We start from the raw sequence: 20,967 nt of genomic DNA on the forward strand, positions 1-20,967 counted from the left end.
GCCTCTAGATGCATTTTGAAGAAAATCTCAAACACGCCACTAAGAGAGCAGGTTTTTCAACGACGGGCTTGCGCTGGCCCCAGACCCAGACCCAGATCCAGACCCAGATCCAGTTCCGGATCCAGTTCCAGTTACAGTTCCGGATCCGGACCCTGTCCCTGGCCCTGCCCCAGACGCTGTGCTGGTTCCATTCGGCCCGCTGTATCGCCCGCTACTGGGTGGCCTCGCTGGCTCGTCCGACCGGCCTGGCGTGCTCGGTACCGGCGGATCAGCACTGCCGCGAGAGATGGAAGGAGACTGACTCGGCGCGCTCAGAACGCGGTCCATCGAATAGACTCGTGACGACGGTGGCGGCGGAGGAGCCGTGGTGAGCGAATGCTGAGGAGAGTGCCGCACGATGTTGGCATGAACGTCGGGCGGTGACATTGACGTTGTGTATGGACGAGCCGGCGGAGCGTGTGAAGAATGAGGCGAAGGCATCGTCACTGGTCCGTACGGATTTTGATGTCCAGGATACGAGTGCGACGATGGCGGCGGCGGCGGCGGCGGTGGCGGCGGAGCACCACTAGGATAGTGTGATTGCTGTGCTGGCGGTGGTGGAGGAAAAGGAGGTCCATGAGGAGGACCATGAGGAGCATGAGGAGGAGGCGGCGGTGGCGGTGGTGCTGCTGTCGCCGGAAAGCCATTCAAATGCTGTGGAGGGCCTCCGGGATACGCAGCAGGAGGAGGTGGCGGTGGGGGGAAACCGTTGGCTTGCGACCCTCCCGGTCCGATCCCATGACGATAATTGGGATCTCCATATTCACCAGGCCGCTGATCATAGCCAGGATATCCGCCAGGTGGATGATGACCGGGCGCCATAGGCCGAGGAAGAACTCCCGGCTGGCCAGGATGGCCATGCGGTCCGTATGGAGGACCATACTCCGTGGGCCGGGGAGCTGGAAGGATAGGGGCCCGTTGAACCGAGTACGGGGAGGGATGTTCCGGCGATGTTTGGAGGGCCGGCTTCTTGATGTGGCATTTGTGACATTCAACCAACGCTGGAGCTGATGAAGACTGGCTGTGGCCGGCATCAGCACCGCTATCAACGGCAGTATGGTCTCCGTTAGCGGAACTCTGCGACCGATTACGAGCATGGAACGGCTCATTTGGCCCGACGCCGTTGGTCAAGTGAGTCGTCCCATTAGTAGTTCCAGTTCCAATCGACGGCCGGGACGCATTCTCGACGGGCCACCATCTCGGACTGACCGTGGTCAAGCAACGGACGCATGTCTTGCCCGTCGGTGCACTGACAGCAGGGCGCGAAACGTCCGTGGGCCCTTCGGAGGCAGTGACGTTCTCATCGCCAGCAGTTTCAGAAGAAGAAGCTTGTGAATTCTTGTGCTCGTCTTTCGAATGTGACGTCGCCACGCCATTCGCAGCAGACGCTCGCCGATGCGCGGAACCAGCCGCGTTGCTTTGCGTCGAAGCCCCCATGGACTGTTGTATATATGCCGCTCTCCGGACGGTTCCCGTCAAGCTCAGATCGGCCTGCTTGTAAGTCCGTGCAAAGAGCTGCAACGCAGGGAGCCCTTCCTCATCCGTGGGCTCGCTCATTTCGTGTACGATCGTCTGCACCGTGTGAGACGGGCACCAGATGGCCGCCGTGGCCGACCCCGTCTCCTCTCCCAGTTTGATGGTGGGAACCGTATCCCTTCGAGAACTCTTGACAGGCGCGATGTCGAAGCCAAAGGTGTATTCTGCTTGAAAAGCGCAGCCGACATGGAACTTGGCATTGCAGCCCGGATAGTGGCAGGTCACGCAGGCCCCTTTGTTCGTCTTGCATATCTTGCAGACCTCCCGGTACCGCTCCGCGGGGATCAAGCCAAAGCCCTCCGCAGGCTCCAACTCTCGAGCATTGCCGAATTTGATTTCTGGGTTCCAGATCGCACACGTCACATGGACCCAATTGTTGCCAGCTGTCCGCTTCAGCGGCTCTCGGGGACCGATGGGCTTCCCCACGGCTTCCTGTCGCTGTCGATACAGTTTGATGGCCTCCTGGACCATCTCTTTCTCCATCCGTTCCTTTTCCCGGTCGCGATCCGTTTTCTTCTTGTGGGTCGACTTGGGTGGCTCCATCAACTCATGCTCCGTCCAAGTGACGGGACACAGAACGCATTCGTAGCAGGTCGAGATCATCGGGTTCCGGTCGTTGGCGCACATGTCACAGAGCCACTTGGTACAATTCCGGGACTGGCTGACGCCGTAGCAGTTTCGATGGACAGTCAGCCGGCAATCTCGGCACGAGAGATGCTGATCCCCCATGGGCTCCATCTTGTTGCAGATGGCGCATGGCAGCGTTTTAGCACGCGGAGGATCAGGAACGATCGGGGGTGGTTCAGCGGGCTTCTCGGCCGCCTTCTTCTTCGTTGGTGCCGGCTCCGCCGAGGTGCGAGCCGACGTTGCCGTGCTGTCCTTCTCGGCGGTCGTTCGGGCCTTCTTTTTGGCTGGCTCTTGCGGCGTATCGGTGGTGGAAGCAGGAGTCACATTCACCCCGAGTGATGCCGCCGTCGCTGCCGTAGCACTGCTGATGTTCAGCGGCGTTTCGTCCGAGACCAGAATCTGGGCCAGCATCTCCTCATCCATCTTTCGACGCCACGCCTTGTTACCACCGGTAGCAAGCTTCTTCGCCAGATCGTCAGCGTCCTTCCACTCGATGGCGTACTTTCGCCAGAGCACCGCGCACCGGTGACACAGTGCCACCGTGAGCTGTTGACCTTTGTCCCCTTTTTTGGACGATGACTCGCTGGACACCGTGGCCCCGGGGCTGGAATTGGGAGCCCGTCGCCACTGGGGGGAGGAGCGCGTCTGGCAGAACTTGCATTGAAACTGGCGTTTCTTCGCTGCCGCCTTCTCATTATCGAAAGCCGAGTCGTCATAGTCGTCCGCGATATCGTCGACCAACTTCGCCGACGAATCTGCCCGTCTGGACTCCTTCTTGCCCCGTCGCCCTTCATAGTTACCCCAGATCTCACGCCCTCTCGGGGTCTTCTTCCACATATAATAGTAGCGGACGATGTGGCGGTGCTCAATATCGCCGACATGTTTTCGGACTTGAGGGAGCTCGGATCCGTATTTGGCGACACCTTCTTCAAACAGTTTGATCTGTTCCGGAGTCAGTTTGGGCTCTTGGAGGTCCTTGTAGATGTCGATGCGCCGGAGCCGCGCCAGCGCCGCCTCCACATTAAAGCTTTCCGAGTAGAGATACTCCAGAGCCTTGTCCAGAAAGTTGGTCGAGTACTCCGGAATTCCCTTCTCGGGGGCAATTTTCCGGGCTCGGCTCATGTAATCATCGATGAACTTCTCCCGGTCCTCCGGACTCAGGTCCGACCCAGGCGCATCATCTTCACCGCGATTGGAGGGAATCTGATGTGCCTCGGGCATCTTGAAAAGCAGCTCCGCGGTGCGAACCTGCTTCCCATTCATCGGGACTGGCTCATCCTCTCCCCGACGCACATATCCTGGAGGCTCGTCCTGAACCCACTTGGGACGTTTCAGCCTCTCCTGCTTTTCCGCTTCGATCGCGGCCAAAGCTTCCTTGGACATTTTCGAACTCCCCCCCTTGCCTGCTTTGCCGCCTTTCTTCTTCAGATCCAGAGGTTTGACATATCGCACGGGATGCCCATACCATGGCGGCACCACGGCCTGATGACGGGTTCCAATCCGAGAACTGGCCCGCGGATAGATCCGGTCATCATAATCTAATGCATCCTCCATCTGACAATGGATTCCGAAATACCGATATGGCCACATGCTTGCCTGCTGGATTTGTGCTGCGGTGGCCGGTTGGGGGGTTATGTCCTTTCCGTCTGCGACGGCAGGACTGCTCCGCCCGGTTGCGCTGGGCGGGGGAACCGGATCGTCTTCCTCCTCTTCTGGCAGCTCTTCGTCGACCTCTGGCGGTGCGTCGCCAATGATCGGCGTGTTTCGCGCTTCCAATCTACGTTCCTGAGCGCGACTGCAAGCAGCGCAGGCCCAGGCGAAACCGCGCGCCGGCTTCTTCGTCAAGACGGGCCGCACACAGGACATGTGATAGGTACTGTGACACACAGCACAATCCACCGATTCCGCACTGGAGAAAAAAAAAGTTAGAGGAAAGATCTTTTTTTTTTAACAATGAATGGCATGGTGCACCTACCTAGCGGCGTATAGCCCACATCGTTTACAAGTTTTGACGGCGCCTGTCAGCTCCTTCTTCCTCGCGGGCTCGCAGAGGACAAACTTCCAGCGCTCATCCAGGACTTTCTTGACGTGGGCGGGGACATTGATGACATCTTTGGTGGGGACCACTTCGTAATAACGGTGCATGTACCGATCAAACATCTTCTCGTACCAGAAGGTATCTTTTTGTTTCCGGTACTCATCCAGATTTTCGATCTCCGAGATATGTAGGATGGAACATTTGCCGCGAAGAGACGAGAGCGGACAGGGGTCGGAATGCATTGACGCGAACACCAACCTCGGATCCGGGACCCTCCGCTGAATATCCTTTGGTCGATAATACCAGTTGACTCTGACCATCTCTATAGGACCTGAGGGATTTTCCTTTGATGGAAGAAATTCCATAATTCGGCCTAGGTAGTATGGTTCACCCGGGGGTTCACAGATCAGATAAACGTGATCTATTGCATGTCAATATAAGCCGTGTAGACTAAGGCTAAAAATGAAGAATTTTTTTTTAAAAAAAAATAATAATAAAGCCGGATAACGGGAGAATGCGAAGAGATGAGAAAACGTACCATTTACTGAAAGGATAGTGCCATCGTCCGCTTTCAATTGACCGTTTTTATTCAGCCGGGCTCCCGTGTTCTCAAAGGTCATCATGTTGGAATATCTGGGGTCGCGTCCGCCCTCGACGCGCGAAGCCGTCGTGGAGGACTTCTTAGAGGAGCCACTGCCATTCGCAGCCACCGAACCGCTTCCGCTGGATGGCTGTTTGCGCTTCTTCGAGCCGGCGGCTGAGCCGTTGCTGGCATTCAGGTTGGCAGAAAAGGTGGATGTCCCCGGAATGGCGTCCTTGTCACTCTCGGTGGCTGGAGAGCCGTTGGCACTGGCAGCGCCGGTCTGCTGGGCCGCACCTCGCTTGGAGGAGCTGCTGGCGGCCTTGGACGATGGGGCGGGACTGGTCGTCTCGAAATCCAAGTCGAGATCCCGGTCCTCGGCGTAGTTGGGTCTCGGGGCGCCATTGCGACCTCGAGAGCGAGTGCCGTACGGCGCAGACGAGGTGGAGGATTGGGCTGGGTCGGAGCCAGCCCCGGCCTCTGAGGAAGACGAGGCAGTGGCAGTCATCGGCGCGGACTTGGATGAGGACGCGGGCTGTCGAGGCTTGCCCCGAGGCGCCGGTCCGCTACCCGCTGGGATGGCGTCAGGTGGTTCGGCCGTCTGCTGCAAGGATTCAGTGGACGATCTGTCCGCGGACATCACTCTGCCCTGCGACAGGAGTACCGACAGCGACGCCGACTACCCGATGCTCGCATAGAAACTGCAACACGGAGCGGGTAAGCACATGCCAGATGGGAGAGAAGGTATGGCTAGAAGCGGATGGGTGATGGGGGGAAAAAGAAAGCAAACTCAGGCGCTTTCTCGCCGTGGCGAGAATGGCACGACGCAGGGCGTCTGGGCCGATGCACGGGCAGAGGGACAAACACAAAGGTGGCAGGCAGGTGGGATGGCCACAAGTCGTGGCAAAAAGACAAGTCTAATTATATCAGAGAAAGGGAGGAAATGCAAAGCAGGAGGATGGGCTCAGGCTGGTGCGGCGCAGGAACGCGCACCGTGATATAAGACGACGGGGGAGATGGATATCAGACACCAACCACGAGAGACCCGATAATCGGGCGACTGACTGCCTCCGGTGCACAGGCGCGTGTCCGAGTGGAGAGACACGGCGGCAGGAACACCAACAATGGCAGCGAGGCACCGGGGGTGCAGATCAAAGGACAAGGCAGAGAACGAGAGGCCGTGACGGGACAGGAGCGAGGACTACGGAAGAAGGAAAATCAGATGAAAGAAGAACGAGGAAGGAGGGGAGCGCCAGATGTGTAAGGGCGACGGGTCCAATCGTGGGAACGGCGGCAAGCAGAAGCGCAGGGCGGCGATCCACTCGTCCGTCCAGACTCTGCGCGCTGCAGCCGGGATGGCGATGCTGGGGACGGAGGGGGAGCGAAACGGGCAGAAAGACGAGAGAAGGAGAGAAAGAGGGAACGGGAAGAGGAAGACCAGATGAGAGGAAATCCGCCAACCTTAGACGTTAGATCCCGGCCACGTCCCAGACCAAGACCAGGGGCCTAGTCCCGATGTGTGAGGATGACGGTTCCTCCAGAGGAACCATCGACCAGTCTGATCGGCCGCGCTCCACGAGCCAAGATGGCAGTCCCTTGCTCGCGGATGACGGAGCCCGTCGAGGGGGAGCGGTCGATCCGCCCGGTGGAAAGACGAAGAAGGATGGCGGATGCGATGTCGTTGCTAGTAGTAGCTGGGGAGGGTATGTTGTCGGTATATACGAATATAGATTCTTCACTACGGTGCCTTGCGGAAAGAGGGGGCAGACGGCGTGTGGGAGGGGAAGGAAAAACGAAAAGAAACGGAAGACGACACGCCTGTCTGGGAGTAGTGTAAGTAGTAGAAAGATGGATGCATGATGGGAAGCGGAACCCAGGAATGTAGCGCCCGAGCCAGCAAACCACACGAGTGGGTTCGGACCCAAAGAGGGTTTTGGCAATATAATAATCCATCTTAGGCGCATCTGGAGAGCGTGGAACATGAATCGGCTAGGCTAGTCCGGTTTCCCTCGACGACCTGCATGGAGCCAAGCCGATATAATCTCTCGCGGCCTTGACATGGCAGCCGCTGCGTTGTCCGTCGCGTCAGTTGGGCCGATGCGATGGATGTTTCTACGGTGGTGATGGAGTGGTCGAGGTGACGTGAATCCATGATCTTACAGTGTCTGATTGTTGTTTGGCGAAAAAGGAAAAGGAGCCAAATAAACGGTGCCTCTTCCGCCACTCCACCACGCAATACTCCACGCATGATTACTATTGTTATTACGGGTGTTCTTACTCTTGCTATCACTGTGTCATTATTATTATCGAGTACTGCTACTGTCTGCAGACGGGGGGCAGGCTGGTGGACGACAGGGGTGGCGCATCGCTGCGAAAAATTGCCGTGGTGGGTTTGACGGGCGGACCCTGGCGGCTGCTTGCCACTCTGGGCTTGGTCACGTTTGCTCCCCAGAGCACAACCTCACGCTCGACCTCGCTCCTTCCCCGGCGTGCGCTGCGCCTGCCTTGTGCGCCTTTTAGAGCGCTTCGATGCTCGGCCGCTCTTGCCCGGCTCCCTCCGGCCAGCGCCTGCCTGGCTGGGCGATGCGAGTCCCGCAAGAAGCCGCGCGTACGAAGCACAGTAAAAATAGCAACCCCGGGGTGATTGTTCCTCCGTACCGCGTATTCTGCTATTTTTCTCATTGCTGGCATGGCCAGTTGTTTCTGCACAGCATAGCAAGACTCGTCATGAATGATTCATCATGTGTCGAGCAGGGCGACCGCTGCCACAGCCGGGTCGAGGGTCATCGATACTATGGATGATGTCGATGATTGTCGGGTGGATCGCCCGCCAGTGCTGGAATGGATCTAGTGCCTTAGCTTAGGTAATTCCGCAGACGCGCCCTCGCCTCCCCAAACAGGCAAGCGCTTGGCATCCATGGGTCTCCCAAGAGCCGTCATGTTGATGATCTGTCTCACCACGGGGACGAGCATCCTGATGATCCCATTGCCTCCTCGAGCTTCATCGCGAACCGCAGGCTGTCCTTCGCCCAGGGTCGATGAGGTGACGCGGATGGGGGAATCTCGCCAGGCTCCGACGGGCTGGCACGCGCTGGGGATGGAGTCAACGGCAGCAGCCAGGAAACGGCCGGGTGGGAAGGGCATCGGTGCCTGGCCAGTCAGCGCGCGCAACGGCCGCCTAGCCCCGTGATCTGACTGGGTCCGCCTCAGCCTCGGCTTCCGCGGCACTAGCCACGACGGCCTCTCCTCCAGACCGCGTCTGTTTGCTAGCCTCGTATAGATTCTTGAATCTTCTTCTTTCTGTCCATCTCGTGGATGACGGGCGTGCATCACCAGCATCCGACTCTCGATCGTCCTCTGCCAGATCCCCGCGCTTCGATCTTACCGTCTGGGAGCTGGAGGTCTGCCAGCACCTCCTAGGTACCTATCGAGGTAGCTGATCGACGGCTCTGATTGGCGGGTCCAGCGGTCGAGGATCAGGAACCGGTTTGGATGCCTCAGGCTGCCACTGCTGCGCGTCTTCTCGAGACAGGCAACACCCGCTGCTTCATATACTCCGTAAGCCTCTGTTATTGCTACCTGAAGGCCAAAGCTAGCATTCCGTCTCCGCACCACCCAAGCCATGATTCTTTCCAATGGTCTTCGCCATTCCTTCTGACTCCAGGGGATCCCTCGAGTATATGCTCAGCAGCAGGCCATCCGTCAAAGCATGACGGTCCCCTCCTCCTCCTCCTCCCCGAGACTCCAGGTCCCTGACGAACAATGGCGGTTTCAGGCCAGCCGTTTCAGACTCATGGCTTTGAGACGTCGGTCGACATCGCCCGCAGACAGACGACGACGCTGTCTGGGGTGAAAAGACCCCGCGAGGGAGGCGACCACAGCGACGTCGACAGAGCCGACCTTGCCGACGATGCCATGCCCTCGACGTTCAGCAGGCAGGGCTTTGTGCGTGCGGCCTCCGCCAGTCACAGGCCCCGCATCGCCGCTAGTCAGATTCGCCCGGTCGCGGGTGCCGTTCCTGCGGGTCAGCTGCTGCCGCCTGAGCGCCTTCGCCCCGAACTGGAAACCGCCCCGTCCACCACTCAGAACCCGCTGCTGTCGCTGCGGCATCCCAGGTATGGCCTGCCTCCCGCCTTGGTCGCCAACTTCGCCGCGCTGGGCATCGACAGTATCTATCCCTGGCAGGCGTCCTGTCTTCTGGGCCGTGGTCATCTCTCCGGCGAGAAGAACCTCCTGTATACCGCCCCCACCGGCGGCGGCAAGTCATTGGTAGCCGATGTGTTGATGCTCAAAAGAGTCATTGAGAACCCGCAGCGCAAGGCCATCTTGGTCCTGCCCTACGTGGCCCTCGTCCAAGAGAAGCTCAAATGGCTCCGCCGCGTCGTGCAAGATGTGGAAAAGAACGTCGCTGACGACGACGATGGGGACGATGTCGCCCTGCCCAAACGGCGACGGAGGCAGCTGCAGAAGTCAGTTCGCGTAACCGGTTTTTTGGTGGCAGTAAATCGCGGAGCACCTGGGCCGATACGGACATCGCAGTCTGTACCATAGAAAAGGTCCGTTTTTTGGTCTGAGTTGGCTATCCATATCCATATCTAATCCTCGAACCAGGCAAATGCACTGATCAACGCTGCCGTCGAGGAGTGCAACATCGATGACCTCGCCATCGTCGTCGTGGACGAAATCCATATGCTCGACGACGACAGTCGTGGCTACCTCCTGGAACTGATGATTACCAAGTTGCTCCTCCTGCAACAAGATATCCAGATTGTTGGCATGAGTGCAACGCTTTCTGTAGGCCTTTCGTAATCGACATGTATTGTGTGCTATGTATGACCAGGGCGCTGACTTGGCGTCAGAATGCCGAACTGCTTGCAAAATGGCTGCGTGCGAATTACTACGTTTCCAACCATCGTCCCGTGCCGGTCGAGGAGTATTTGGTGTACGAAAATGCGATATATCCCGCGGCCAATTCGAAAGAATTTTTTCGGACCGCGTCTCAGTTAAATTCCACTTCCTTGCAGGAATCGGTGACTCCCCATCGAACCATCGAGCCGTCTCCGTTCAGAGAATTGGCGAACGCGACGAATAATGCGATGGTCGCTCTGGCCGTCGAGACCGCGACGGCGGGATACGGCGCGTTGGTCTTTTGCGGCAGCCGGCAGTTGTGCCAGATGAACGCCGTTCTCATCAGCGAAGCGATGCCCGATCCGTCTTCATTGGAACCGGATGTTTTGGAGAAGAGGCTCGACCTCCTAGCTGACCTGCAAAGCTTACCCTGTGGCCTGGACCCCGTATTCCAGAAGACCATTCTTGCAGGAGTTGCTTTTCATCGTAAGGACCACTGGGGATTGCTGCAACAAAGGAGCTGACTCTTCTCAGATGCTGGATTGACCACCGAGGAACGGGATCTGGTCGCGGAAGCCTACGATCGAGGTGTCATCAAAGTCATCGTGGCAACTTGTAGCCTGGCGGCGGGCGTTAACCTTCCCGCGAGAAGGGTTATCATGCAGGGTGCTCGAATGGGCCGCGACTTGGTTGGGCCGGCTCTCCTGTACGTCTTTGGGCTGGTGTGACAGGCAGATGGATTGAAACTGACGAATGCAGACGGCAGATGCGTGGTCGAGCCGGGCGCAAAGGCAAGGATACCGTTGGCGAGACATACCTCATCTGTCAAAAATCCGACTTGGAGGCCGTCTCGGAGATCTGGGAAGCGGAGACGCCGGCCATCGAGAGCTGTCTCGCTCGGGATAAGAAAGGGGTCAAGAGGTATAGTGGATCCATCTCATTCGGTTGAGACTTTCTCGTTGCTTACGCACTGCAAGGGCGCTTTTGGAAGCTATTGCCACGCGGCTGGTTTCCGGTCGCGAAGCCATCCAGGAATATATGGAGTGTACCCTCCTTTACCGGACTCGGGACAAGGCGGAAATTTTGGACCTGATCGAGTCGTCGCTTGGGGAACTGGTGGAGGAAGAGCTGGTGCGTCTACGAGACGATGGGTCGTACGAACCGACTCGACTGGGACAAGCTATTGTGGCGTCATCGTTTGCTCCCGACGACGGCCTCTTTGTCTATGACGAACTCAGGCGGGCCCTGCAGGCATTCGTCATGGATGGGGAAATGCATATTTTCTACATGTTTACGCCGCTTCAGGTTGCGATGAACACGACCATCGACTGGCCCACTTTCCGGGATCAGCTGGACGCTCTGGATGAGAGTGGCCTGCGAGCGTTGCAATTTGTTGGAGTGCAGCCTGGGTTTGTGAATACCATGTACGGGCACCATTTTCATGCCGTCCGGAATGCGGGTTGCTGACTGTTTTCTCTAGGGTGCAGACCGGAGGCTCGCTCAAAGAAAATACCCCGGCGCAGATTAACCTGGCCCGCATCTACCGTCGTGCGTACACGGCCTTTCAGCTTCGGGACTTGAGCAACGAAGTTCCGTTGTCGACGATCGCCCAGCGATACCACACCCCACGCGGGGTCGTGCAGAATCTGGCGCAGACCTGCCACGGGTTCGCGGCCGGGATGGTCAAGTTCTGCCAGCGGATGGGGTGGGGGATGCTGGCGGTCGTGCTCGACCACATGAGGGATCGGCTGCAAGCGGGGGCGAGGGATGATCTGCTGGAGATGGCTCAGGTAGCTTATGTGAAGAGCTGGACGGCGCGCCTGCTGTGGGAAAACGGATTTCGCAGCGTGAGGGCTCTGGCGGAGGCAGATCCTAAGGACCTCGTTCCGGTTTTGATGATGGTGAGTTTCGGAACCCACGCCGGCGTGGCTCGCATCCTTGCTCACCACGACCAGGCGCGCCCTCGGAAAGCACAGGTGTATCAGAATGACGAAAAAGAGGCGGAGCGGGAGGCAGCGAAACTGTTGGCCAAAGCGGAAGTTATCGTTGGATCCGCAAACAAAATTTATGGTATTCTGCCTCCTCCTCCTCCTCTGTGTTGGATACATGATGCTGACAATCTTGCAGAACGTCAAATGCAAGTAGAAATAGAGGAGTGATTACCGTACAGACGTCCAATGGATATCATGCGCATTTTTATCCGAATAGATTTTGGATATGATTCTGTCAGGACAAGCTGCCGTTTCTGAATTGCACGGCATCTAATAGGCATAATTTTGCATATATAGACATATATAATCTTCCATCAATTATTTTCAAGCGACTCGGAAGCAGACGTTGCTAGTACCCTTTCTCCAGATTCATTGGTTTGATTTGAGTTTTACTTGGGCCGAGTTGACCCATCCATGTGTTCGAGCTTTTTTTTTCTGTTCCGTACGTACGGACTTTGACTAGTATTGTTATTTTTTTTATTGCCTGCCAGTTACGTGATCTGTACAGTTGGGGTCATGTGGAAAAGCTCTCATTGTCGTATCACTACTCGTGTATTATCAACATCGTCTCATAAGTCACTCACAAACCGATATATACATGCATACGTCATGCCATAGGTCTAACGTGACTTCATGACTTCCGGCTATTTACAAGCATTCCTGGCGGGATGTCTAGAACCCATTCAGCGCATCCTGCGCAGCGAAGATGTCGCCCTTGTCGGTGAAGTCGACCAGGACGACGTTCGGGGGCCGTCCGTACAGGGACTCGCAGAGGGCGGCTTGCGCACCGATGCTGCCGTTGCCCGTCGCAGCGTTAGTGGTGTCTGCGGCTTCACGATCCGGGATCAACGCCCCCAGGACGTCGACGTCGAGGAAGTGGTTGACGATGTACATCCGGCCGTCAGCGCTCGCACCCGGGGGTCGGTTGATGCTGCAGTCCGGAAACGAGGCATTGGTCACGTCGTAGGGGGTCTCGAAGTAGTAGGCAAATTCATCGAGGATGTACGGTACGGTCTTCATGTCGGCACCATAGTCTATCAATTCGACCAGAGTCAGCCAAAACTAGCAGACGGGATCATGTGAGGGCGTCCTCCTACCCAAGAATGCTACCAGACGAGTTCCCGCATCGATGAGCTCCTGCAGAGTTGGCCAGTCGTTGATGGACAAGGGGTTCGGGCTGGAGGAGGGCACAAAGGCGTATTTTTTGATGCCGCTCTGGTCGAAGGCCGAGTCGAACTCGGTGATGTTCACGTTGTCGCCGTTGGTGATCAGCAGCGTGACGACCTCGTTGGGGTTGCCGTCGAGCCAGGTCTTGACCGTCTCGAGGAACGACACCAGGCTGCCGGCATCCTTGAGGAAGCAGCTGGTGTGGCACATGTCGAGCTCGCCCTCGATATTCTTGTGCGTCTGGCCCTGCAGGAAGCGGACACCCCGTTCGAGCTGCTCGGTGATGTTGATGTTCTGGTTATCCGTCGGGAGATCGCCGACGAACGGCGAGTCGTGGGCGCCCACGAGGGAGATGTTCGAGTACGAACGACTGCAGAACTCGCTGCGCCCGTTGCACGTTGTCGCCGCAAGCGCGGGGGCGGCAGCGGCAGACAGAAGGCCGAAACACAGAAGCCGCTGGAAAGCCATGATGGGGTGTCACTGTGTTATGCTATGCTGGAGAGGAACAAACAGCTGCGGGCAGAGCTTGCAGCAATGCATCCTGGGGGAACTGCCTCTACTTAATATAGCCTTCCGTACCTTGCATCCGGAATACCATCTTTGGGTCTCATGTGGCCCAGGAACATGCGGCATATAATATCGGCCGTGATAAGAGGATAAACACGCGAGCTAAAGCGGGCCAAGCAATGCAGATCGACTGAGAAAGCCGCTCAAGTGGGCCTCCTGACAGGGCCAGCCGATTCCAGTGCAACCTCGTCCATCACATCATTGCTCCGGCTTCCAGTTATGCCCTTCTTCATGGGGGCTGGATTCCCTGCATCAGTCGATCGCGGGCTGTCTGCTGCCGCTATCGGGGACATGTGTGCCTGTCGACGCCGCCCACTCGTCATTCGGAGAGCAGCCCCAAGACTGAAGGCTGATGAGCATGGCACGGAGATTCCGATGATGACACCCTTGCTGGTTCTTTCTACCAGGACATGGTCTGGCAGATGGATATGGCCGTATGGACTACTCACCTGACGATTCCCGTGAGCTGGTATACCTACGGATCCAGATCAGATTCAGATCAGACACGAGTGTCAGGTGCGCATCTCGATTCAACGGGCTCAAGCAAAGGGATCTTCTGCGCATATCCTAGTGTAAACAGAGCGTCAAGCATCGCGGTGACTGGTGATTCGCAACAGCCCCTCTCTTGAGTGCTTTATCCGACACTACTATACTGTAACGAGCATCAAGCACGGGATACCTAAGGCAGCTGGTTGACGGATTTGGCGAAAGCGCTTTAGCCGGGAATATACTCCTCTATACTCCGGACTGAAGAATAATAATAGTATACACTCTCCAGGATAAGAAGGCAGAGGTAGATTCAATGCCAAACTCTCAACTGTCCGATAATACTGTACTGCACGGAAATCCAGGAAGTACATGTATCTAGGCATCTCTGGACAGTGCAGCACCTGGAGAGTGGAGCAGAGCAGGCCAAACAGACCGTGAGACCAGCAGTAATCCATGAGGAAACTCGTTGCCCTGCGTGCTGATAAAGTAATCGATAATTGCTTTCTCTGGCAGCCCCGACTCGTGGCCTGTGGGGAAGGCGGTCACCTGGCCGCCCGGCAGAACCGCAACACCGCAGGAACAGGCATCAACACCGCGTCCTGCCTCCTCGACAATCCTCTGCTGCGGCAACGGCCCCCTCGCGAGCCATTGATTGCCCGTCCTACTGCGTCGGATTGTCGGTCTGACCGCTGCTGACGACAAGAAGCACAAGCGCCGTCCTCCGCGCCTCTGTCGAGACACCAGCACAGACGAGCTTGGTCGATTAACTCTGGAGCCTGCAGGAGATACTACCTTTTCCGGCCACCGTAGGAGCGATGGTCATTCGAAGACAGTGCCGATGAGCTCCACGAACCAGGGGAGTGATGATGGGGCCCGCGAGGATGAGCTTGACCTGGGCCAGGAAGACGACGAGCTGCCCACGCAGACCAACGGACATGTCGAGACCAACTCCGGTACTCGCATCGACAGTGAACAAGAGAAGGAGCAGGAGCAAGAGCAGGACGATCAATTGATCTACAATGATGCGCCATTATCGGTTGCAGCCAGCGACGACCAACTCAGCCAACGGGCGGGCTCCATCGCTGAGACTGAAACCGCCTCCCGGCAGGGCTATCCTGTCCGCGCTGCTGGGGGTGTGGCTGACACAGCATCCCTCCCCGATGACACTCCTTCTCTCCATGTGCGTGGACTATGGTCCCTCTCCGACCAGCCGAAGTGGCATCTGTACTGATCCGATCTCACAGGGATCTCTGCGCTCGTCCCCAAGCAGCAGCGCCTTCGCCCTCCGAGGGTCTCCCCGCCTCAGCCCCAGCCCTTCCCATCGTCCATTCGACCTGCGGTTTCAGTCGCGATTGTCGTCCTCATCGCTCAGTAGCCCTCGTCCATCGTCACCCTATTTGATCCACCAACACTCTCGCCACTCCTCCTTTGCCAGCCAGACCTTTTCCTCCGCTCCGGACTCCGAGGTCGAGGCTCCGAAAGGGCCGTGGGAGGTCGTGCGATGGACTAAGCTGCAAAAAATCACGGGGCGGGCCTTTTCGGAGGTGGGCCGACGCAACTTTGGCCGGCCGACATGCATGGCCATTTCAACGGCCATTGTGGTCGGGACGTCCAAAGGCATTATCCTTGTCTTCGACTATCAACAGAATCTGAAGACCATCATCGGCCCAGGTACCAAAGGTACGCACCTGGACTATCCTACTATGTGTATGTGCCACCTCGACTAATTACTCAGCTGTCGAATGCGGTTCGGTCATGTCCCTGGCCATCTCGGCGGACCATTCTACCGTCGCGGGAGGCCATGCTTCAGGTGATATCTTCACCTGGGAGATCTCGAGGGCTGCGCGACCATTCCTTCATATCCCCCCCATCTCTGCGGGTCAACGCGAAGCGCGAAAATCCGATGGCCACATATCGGGTGTCTCCGTCATTCATGTCGGTTTCCTGGGTACGAGGCGCACTGCGCTGGTCTCCGCTGATGACCGCGGCATGGCGTTCTCGCACCTCGCTACAAGAGGGATGGGTGCAGTCGGGAGAACCGTCAAGACGACAAGGATATTAGGCCGGTATCCCGAAACTCCGGCACCAGGCAGTCGACCGCGCAAGCCCAGCTCGGTGCTCGCCTTTTCCCCTCTCCCCCTGGGCAACGTGGAACAGCCGACGGATGGCTTAGGTCTGGTCGCAATGCTCACTCCTTACCTTCTGGTTATTGTTTCCACCACCCCGATCGCGCAGACTCAGTACAAGTCACCTCGACCAAAAGAGGTGGCCTCCCATGGCGTCATGACGGCCGCCTTGGCCTGGTTCCCGGCCATCAAACTGAAGGGGAGAGACGATACTTCCAAGACCAAACTCGTGTACTGTTGGTCGAATGTGCTCACCGTGCTGGAGGTATCGGAAGCAGAGCCCGAAGGAGAGCCGGGTAAAGACCGACCGCCCGTCCTCGACTTCCGACCCAGGAGCCGATGGAGAGCTAAAGAGGCCATTGTCGCGGTGCAGTGGCTGAGTCGCTCCGTCCTCGCGGTGCTGACTGTCACGCAACAGCTGCTGATCCTGGAGGACCCTTCTCTCCCGGTGACGGAGTCGTTTGACTTGCTACACAAACACATCTACCATGTCGATCTCTTCTCCTCGCAGCTCCATACCTTGGTGGAGCAATACAACGAGGAAGACCCGTCTATGCACGGAGTGGTTGGAGATGCGTTCTACCCAAGTTTTCGGGCCTACAAAGGCCGCCTGTTTCTTCTCGGCTACAATGATCTCTCGGTGGGCAGCCTCTCCAACTGGGCGGACCGGCTTCTTGCCTACATGGAAGCGGGAGATTTTGTCGCTGCGATCCGACTGGCAACATCGTACTATCGGGGTGATGCGGAGAAGCTTACCGTCGGTCTCCCCGAGGAGGACGAATTGCGGCACTCCATCGTCCGGGAAAGGCTGCTGGAGATGATGTCGGCTTCGCTCAAGTACGCATTCGGCAGAAACCAAGAAGCGAGCACAGAACGACTGGGCAAGTCGCAGCTGGAAGATCTGGCCGATGCTTCTATCGCGGCCTGTATCTGCATGGGGGATTACGATTTCTTGTGGGACGAAGTATATAACTGGTACGAAGAACATGATTCGGAAGCCATCTTCCTGGACGTCCTTGAACCGTCCATCCTCCAGGGTGCGGTGCGGTCCTTGCCGCCGACTGCTCTCAAGGCTTTGATCAATCACTACGCGACCAACCACACGTCCAGCCGGCTCGAGGAGATCATCTGTCTTCTCGATCCGACAACCATGGATATTGAACAGGTGACAACCCTGTGCAAGCAGCACAATCTATATGATGCCTTCATCTACGTCTGGAATCGCACTTTGGGAGACTACATCGGACCGCTACAAGAGCTGCTGGAGCTTGCTGGACGGGTGACGGAGCCGCTGGTCAACGGGGACGCCGCGGCTGATGGGGGAAAGAACTACGATAACGCCATGAAAATGTTTCCGTATCTCTCGTTCATCCTCACGGGCCGGATCTACCCTACCGGCGAGGAGATGGAGGAGGACGAAGCGACGAAAGCCAAGACGGCACTGTATACGTATCTCTTCTCGGGCGGTCATTCTTCTGCTCTGGACGCAAAGCCTATCCCTCACCAGAGACAGTCGTTTGCAAGCCTTCGGGCGATCCTCGAGTTTGACGCTCCCAGTTTCATGAGCATGCTTAACGAGGCGTTTGAGGACAGTTTCCTGAACGACTCGGCCGAGCTGACGAACGGTGACTCGAGCCAAGCGCTAGACGGTCTCTCTGCCAAGGGCTTGACTGTCAACCGACAGTATCTGGTCAGCATCCTGCTGGAGGTCATGAGTGCGCCTCCCTTCGGCCCTGCCGAGACCATCTATCTGGACATGTTTATCGCCCGAAACCTACCGAAATATCCGCAGTATGTTCTCCTCTCAGGGACCACTCTCCACCAGGTGCTTGAACGCCTTTGCCAGTATCCGAGTGAGGAGATGGCAGAGGATTGCGAACTGAGTGTGGAGTATTTGCTGTCTGTCTATCGCCCCCCGGATATCCAAAGCCTGATCCCGCTGTTCAAGGAGGCACGGTTCTTCCGGGTTCTCAAATCGACGTACCGCTCCGAAAGGCAGTTCCCCGAGCTGATCCTCGTGTATCTCGAAGACAAGAGTGGGCAGGACTTGGTCTTCTCCTGCATCCACGATTGTCTCCGGCCGGGCTCCGGGCTGAGCACCAAGCAGCAGCGAGATGTCCTTCAGGTGGTCAAGAGTCACGCGGGCGAGCTGGCCCGTATCAACGTGTCCAAGGCTGCCCAGACGGTGCAACAGCTTGCGCCGGCCCTACACGAGTCTTTTCTCCGTGCCTTGGATGATGACGAATACAAGCAGTTCCACTACCTGGGGACCCTGTTGGAGCCAGAGATCCATTCGACGACTGAGAGGAACCCTCCTGCCAAGTGGGAGAATTGGATGGTTGAACGCTACGTGCAACTGCTGTGCCGATACAACCCTTCTCACGTGGCTGATTTTGTGGATGCCCTGCGCGTGGGTGATCTGCGGCTGGAGGAGGTCCTCCCCGCGATGGAGGGAAGCGGCGTGGTGGATGCGGCTGTGATCCTGTTGGCACGGCAGGGGCAGGTTCGAAGTGCGATGGACCGACTCATTGGTCATCTGGGCACCCTGGAATCCGGTCTGGCAGGGATCCTGCGGAACGCGGGGGAAGCCCCGGATTCTGCCAGCACAGCAGAAGCGATCGGGGATCTCCTGGAGTCGCTCGACAAGTACACGCGAGTGGGCACGTGGTTGTGCCAGGGCCAGACCAAGAGCTCCAAAAGGGTGCGGAATGGTATACCAAGCAGCAGCAAACGCGGTTCGACCGCGTTGCAACAGCCCTTGTCGTTTGAGGAGAATCTCTGGCTCGACCTCATCGATACCGTGGTCCGGATTGCCCGGAATGTATCGTCGCTGCTGCGTGACGCTCCATCAGCAGCGGGGCTTTCCTCGAAGCAGGAGGGTGACGACGGCGCCGAGTTGACGTCGGCCCTTCGCAGACTGGTGCAGCAAGTCTTCACCGCACTCCTGACCAGTACGACCAAAGCGGGCGGACCGTCGTCCTCCGAGCGGACGGATGTGTCCTTCCTTCGCATTCTGCGGGCCTTTCTCACCCGGGCGGCCAGCTGGTCGCCGTCGCTGTCCGAGTTGCGTGCGGTGCTGGCGTCCATCTTCTCGGCGTACACTTACGAGGAGTCGCTTCTGGCGCTGGCCAACGGGATGCTGGACAAGGACCTGTTCGTCCACGTGGATGAGGTGACGAAGCTGCGGCAGCGCGGGTGGCGGCCGAGGGGACAGGTCTGTGAGATCTGCCGGCGGCGAGTCTGGGGGCCTGGAGCTGGGGGGTCGTTGTGGGAAGCGTGGGAGAGGCGGCAAGTGGAAGAAAACCGACGTCTCGAGGCCAAGCGTCTGGCCAGTGTTGACGCACAGGGAAAAGGCAAGAGGCCCAGCCAAGCGGGGGTCGATGAGCAGCAGCATCCGTTCGGCGAGGGGGAGGATTCCCCGGAGAGGGGCAACGATGCGGAGCACGAGCTAGGACCGGTGGTGATCTTTGCCTGTCGACATCTGTATCACCAACAGTGTCTGGCGAACGCGCCGGGCCCCCGATCGGAGCACGACCCCAATCAGGACAACCGGGGTCATCGATCGCATGCGCTGGTGCGTGATCCGGGTCGCGAACTGACGTGCCCGGTTTGTACATAACTGTTATAAAGATTTCGAGCGCCCTGTGGGCGCTGAGATGGCTTGACTGGTTTTTTTTTTAATTGACCGTGTGACGAGCATGAGCATGTGTGTCTGTCTGTACTGCTGTCCTCTCTTCGTGCTCTTCTTTTTTATAATTATATCCGCTGCAATCATAGTCATTTGATTCGATCTATTATTTTGGGTGTCTTTGTAATGATAGTTTAATTCGTTTATTCTGTACCTTCCGTCCTATCCTACCCAAATAGGTAGCATTCAATCGGTAACTATGTATGTACTGTACCTACCGAGGTACCTCTATTCGTAGCCCGGAGGATTGCTTACTCCGAGTCTGGCTCGCATCTCCGCTTTATCTTCCTATCTAATCGTTTTCACGACTCTCCGGAATCCAAATTCCAGCGGACGGAAGAATAATGGACGACAGGGGGGGAGGTGGATGTCACCCCACTAGCATTAGGGTCTTGGGACACGGTACACGGTGCAACGTGGCGGCCACCTTCAAGGCACGGCGCAGGTAATCGACATAATGACATTATTAATGATCGTTCTTCCTGTCCTGAACGAGCAGGACGTCCGGCGGACGATCGCGTCGACCCTGAGTTCTGGACTCGGCTGTCCGACCGGAGGGCCCTATGAGATGGGTACATGTCTGTCTGCACGGCATTATGTAATCGCTGGTAATAGGTCTGGCGAATCAGACAGCCGGGATGCCTCGACGAGTCGATGCCAGGCAGCGCGCCCCATGAGCTTGGCGCAACAGAGTTGAAACTTGACGCTCTAGTCTCGATGGCATGCATATGCAGGTACGCACAATACTCTAGTAGTAAACTCTACGTGGATAGCCTAGACGGAGACTACGGAGTCCGGAGGTCGAAGTACCGAGTTGGGTACTGTGTGCTCCGTACTCCGTACATACTCCGTAGGTACTCCGTAGGTGATGTACTGTATTGTACTGCTGTGTCTCCTCACGCAGCGTCGTATATGCATGTGCATGGCATCTGCATCTGCATCCGCCGTCATCCGACCTGCAGACCTGCAGACGAGATGCGACTTTATATTATACTCCGTATTATAAGATGCTCTTCAGACACGTGAGCCGTGGGCATGACTGCCTGCAGCTGACTGACTTCTCAATGCCAAGCCCCACCCCTCCCGGAGACTCTGAAACGCTCGGCTCGGCTGTTCAATTTGGCTTCCCCAGCGAAAAAAGCTTGGTCACGCCCGCACCGCTCTGGCGCTTTGTCATTGGCGATTGGCCTGCCCGCAGCGCGCGTCGAAGTAACCTTGGATCTCCCTCGCTACGACCTTTCGCTCCTGCTAGACGCTTGGTCAACGCTAAT

The 20,967-nt window shown here is 57.4% G+C and overlaps 6 protein-coding genes across 6 annotated transcripts; 3 read left to right on the forward strand and 3 right to left on the reverse strand.

Moving 5' to 3' along the window:
- Nucleotides 1-39: 39 nt before the first annotated feature.
- Nucleotides 40-5,460, reverse strand: T310_0934 (PHD finger and BAH domain protein (Snt2); the record flags this gene model as incomplete). The annotated part of the gene is made up of 3 exons (XM_013476227.1): nt 40-4,111; nt 4,178-4,661; nt 4,779-5,460. The coding sequence occupies 3 exons, from the start codon at nt 5,458-5,460 to the stop codon at nt 40-42; spliced, it is 5,238 nt and encodes a 1,745-aa protein (XP_013331681.1).
- Nucleotides 5,461-6,335: 875 nt separating this feature from the next.
- Nucleotides 6,336-6,861, forward strand: T310_0935 (uncharacterized protein; the record flags this gene model as incomplete). The annotated part of the gene is made up of 2 exons (XM_013476228.1): nt 6,336-6,653; nt 6,814-6,861. The coding sequence occupies 2 exons, from the start codon at nt 6,336-6,338 to the stop codon at nt 6,859-6,861; spliced, it is 366 nt and encodes a 121-aa protein (XP_013331682.1).
- Nucleotides 6,862-7,136: 275 nt separating this feature from the next.
- Nucleotides 7,137-8,150, reverse strand: T310_0936 (uncharacterized protein; the record flags this gene model as incomplete). The annotated part of the gene is made up of 2 exons (XM_013476229.1): nt 7,137-7,523; nt 7,779-8,150. The coding sequence occupies 2 exons, from the start codon at nt 8,148-8,150 to the stop codon at nt 7,137-7,139; spliced, it is 759 nt and encodes a 252-aa protein (XP_013331683.1).
- Nucleotides 8,151-8,582: 432 nt separating this feature from the next.
- T310_0937 (DNA-directed DNA polymerase) lies at nt 8,583-11,827 on the forward strand (the record flags this gene model as incomplete). Its single annotated transcript, XM_013476230.1, has 7 exons — nt 8,583-9,320; nt 9,432-9,625; nt 9,661-10,154; nt 10,203-10,374; nt 10,428-10,589; nt 10,646-11,077; nt 11,149-11,827. 7 exons carry the CDS (start codon nt 8,583-8,585, stop codon nt 11,825-11,827), a joined length of 2,871 nt encoding a protein of 956 aa, XP_013331684.1.
- Nucleotides 11,828-12,331: 504 nt separating this feature from the next.
- T310_0938 (uncharacterized protein) lies at nt 12,332-13,294 on the reverse strand (the record flags this gene model as incomplete). Its single annotated transcript, XM_013476231.1, has 2 exons — nt 12,332-12,693; nt 12,757-13,294. The coding sequence occupies 2 exons, from the start codon at nt 13,292-13,294 to the stop codon at nt 12,332-12,334; spliced, it is 900 nt and encodes a 299-aa protein (XP_013331685.1).
- Nucleotides 13,295-14,720: 1,426 nt separating this feature from the next.
- T310_0939 (Vacuolar assembly/sorting protein VPS8) lies at nt 14,721-19,627 on the forward strand (the record flags this gene model as incomplete). The annotated part of the gene is made up of 3 exons (XM_013476232.1): nt 14,721-15,062; nt 15,127-15,426; nt 15,554-19,627. 3 exons carry the CDS (start codon nt 14,721-14,723, stop codon nt 19,625-19,627), a joined length of 4,716 nt encoding a protein of 1,571 aa, XP_013331686.1.
- Nucleotides 19,628-20,967: the final 1,340 nt, after the last annotated feature.

The sequence above is a fragment of the Rasamsonia emersonii genome, assembly GCF_000968595.1.
Source record: "Rasamsonia emersonii CBS 393.64 chromosome Unknown ctg1118621759968, whole genome shotgun sequence".
In the NCBI taxonomy this organism is placed as follows: Eukaryota; Fungi; Ascomycota; class Eurotiomycetes; order Eurotiales; family Trichocomaceae; genus Rasamsonia; species Rasamsonia emersonii.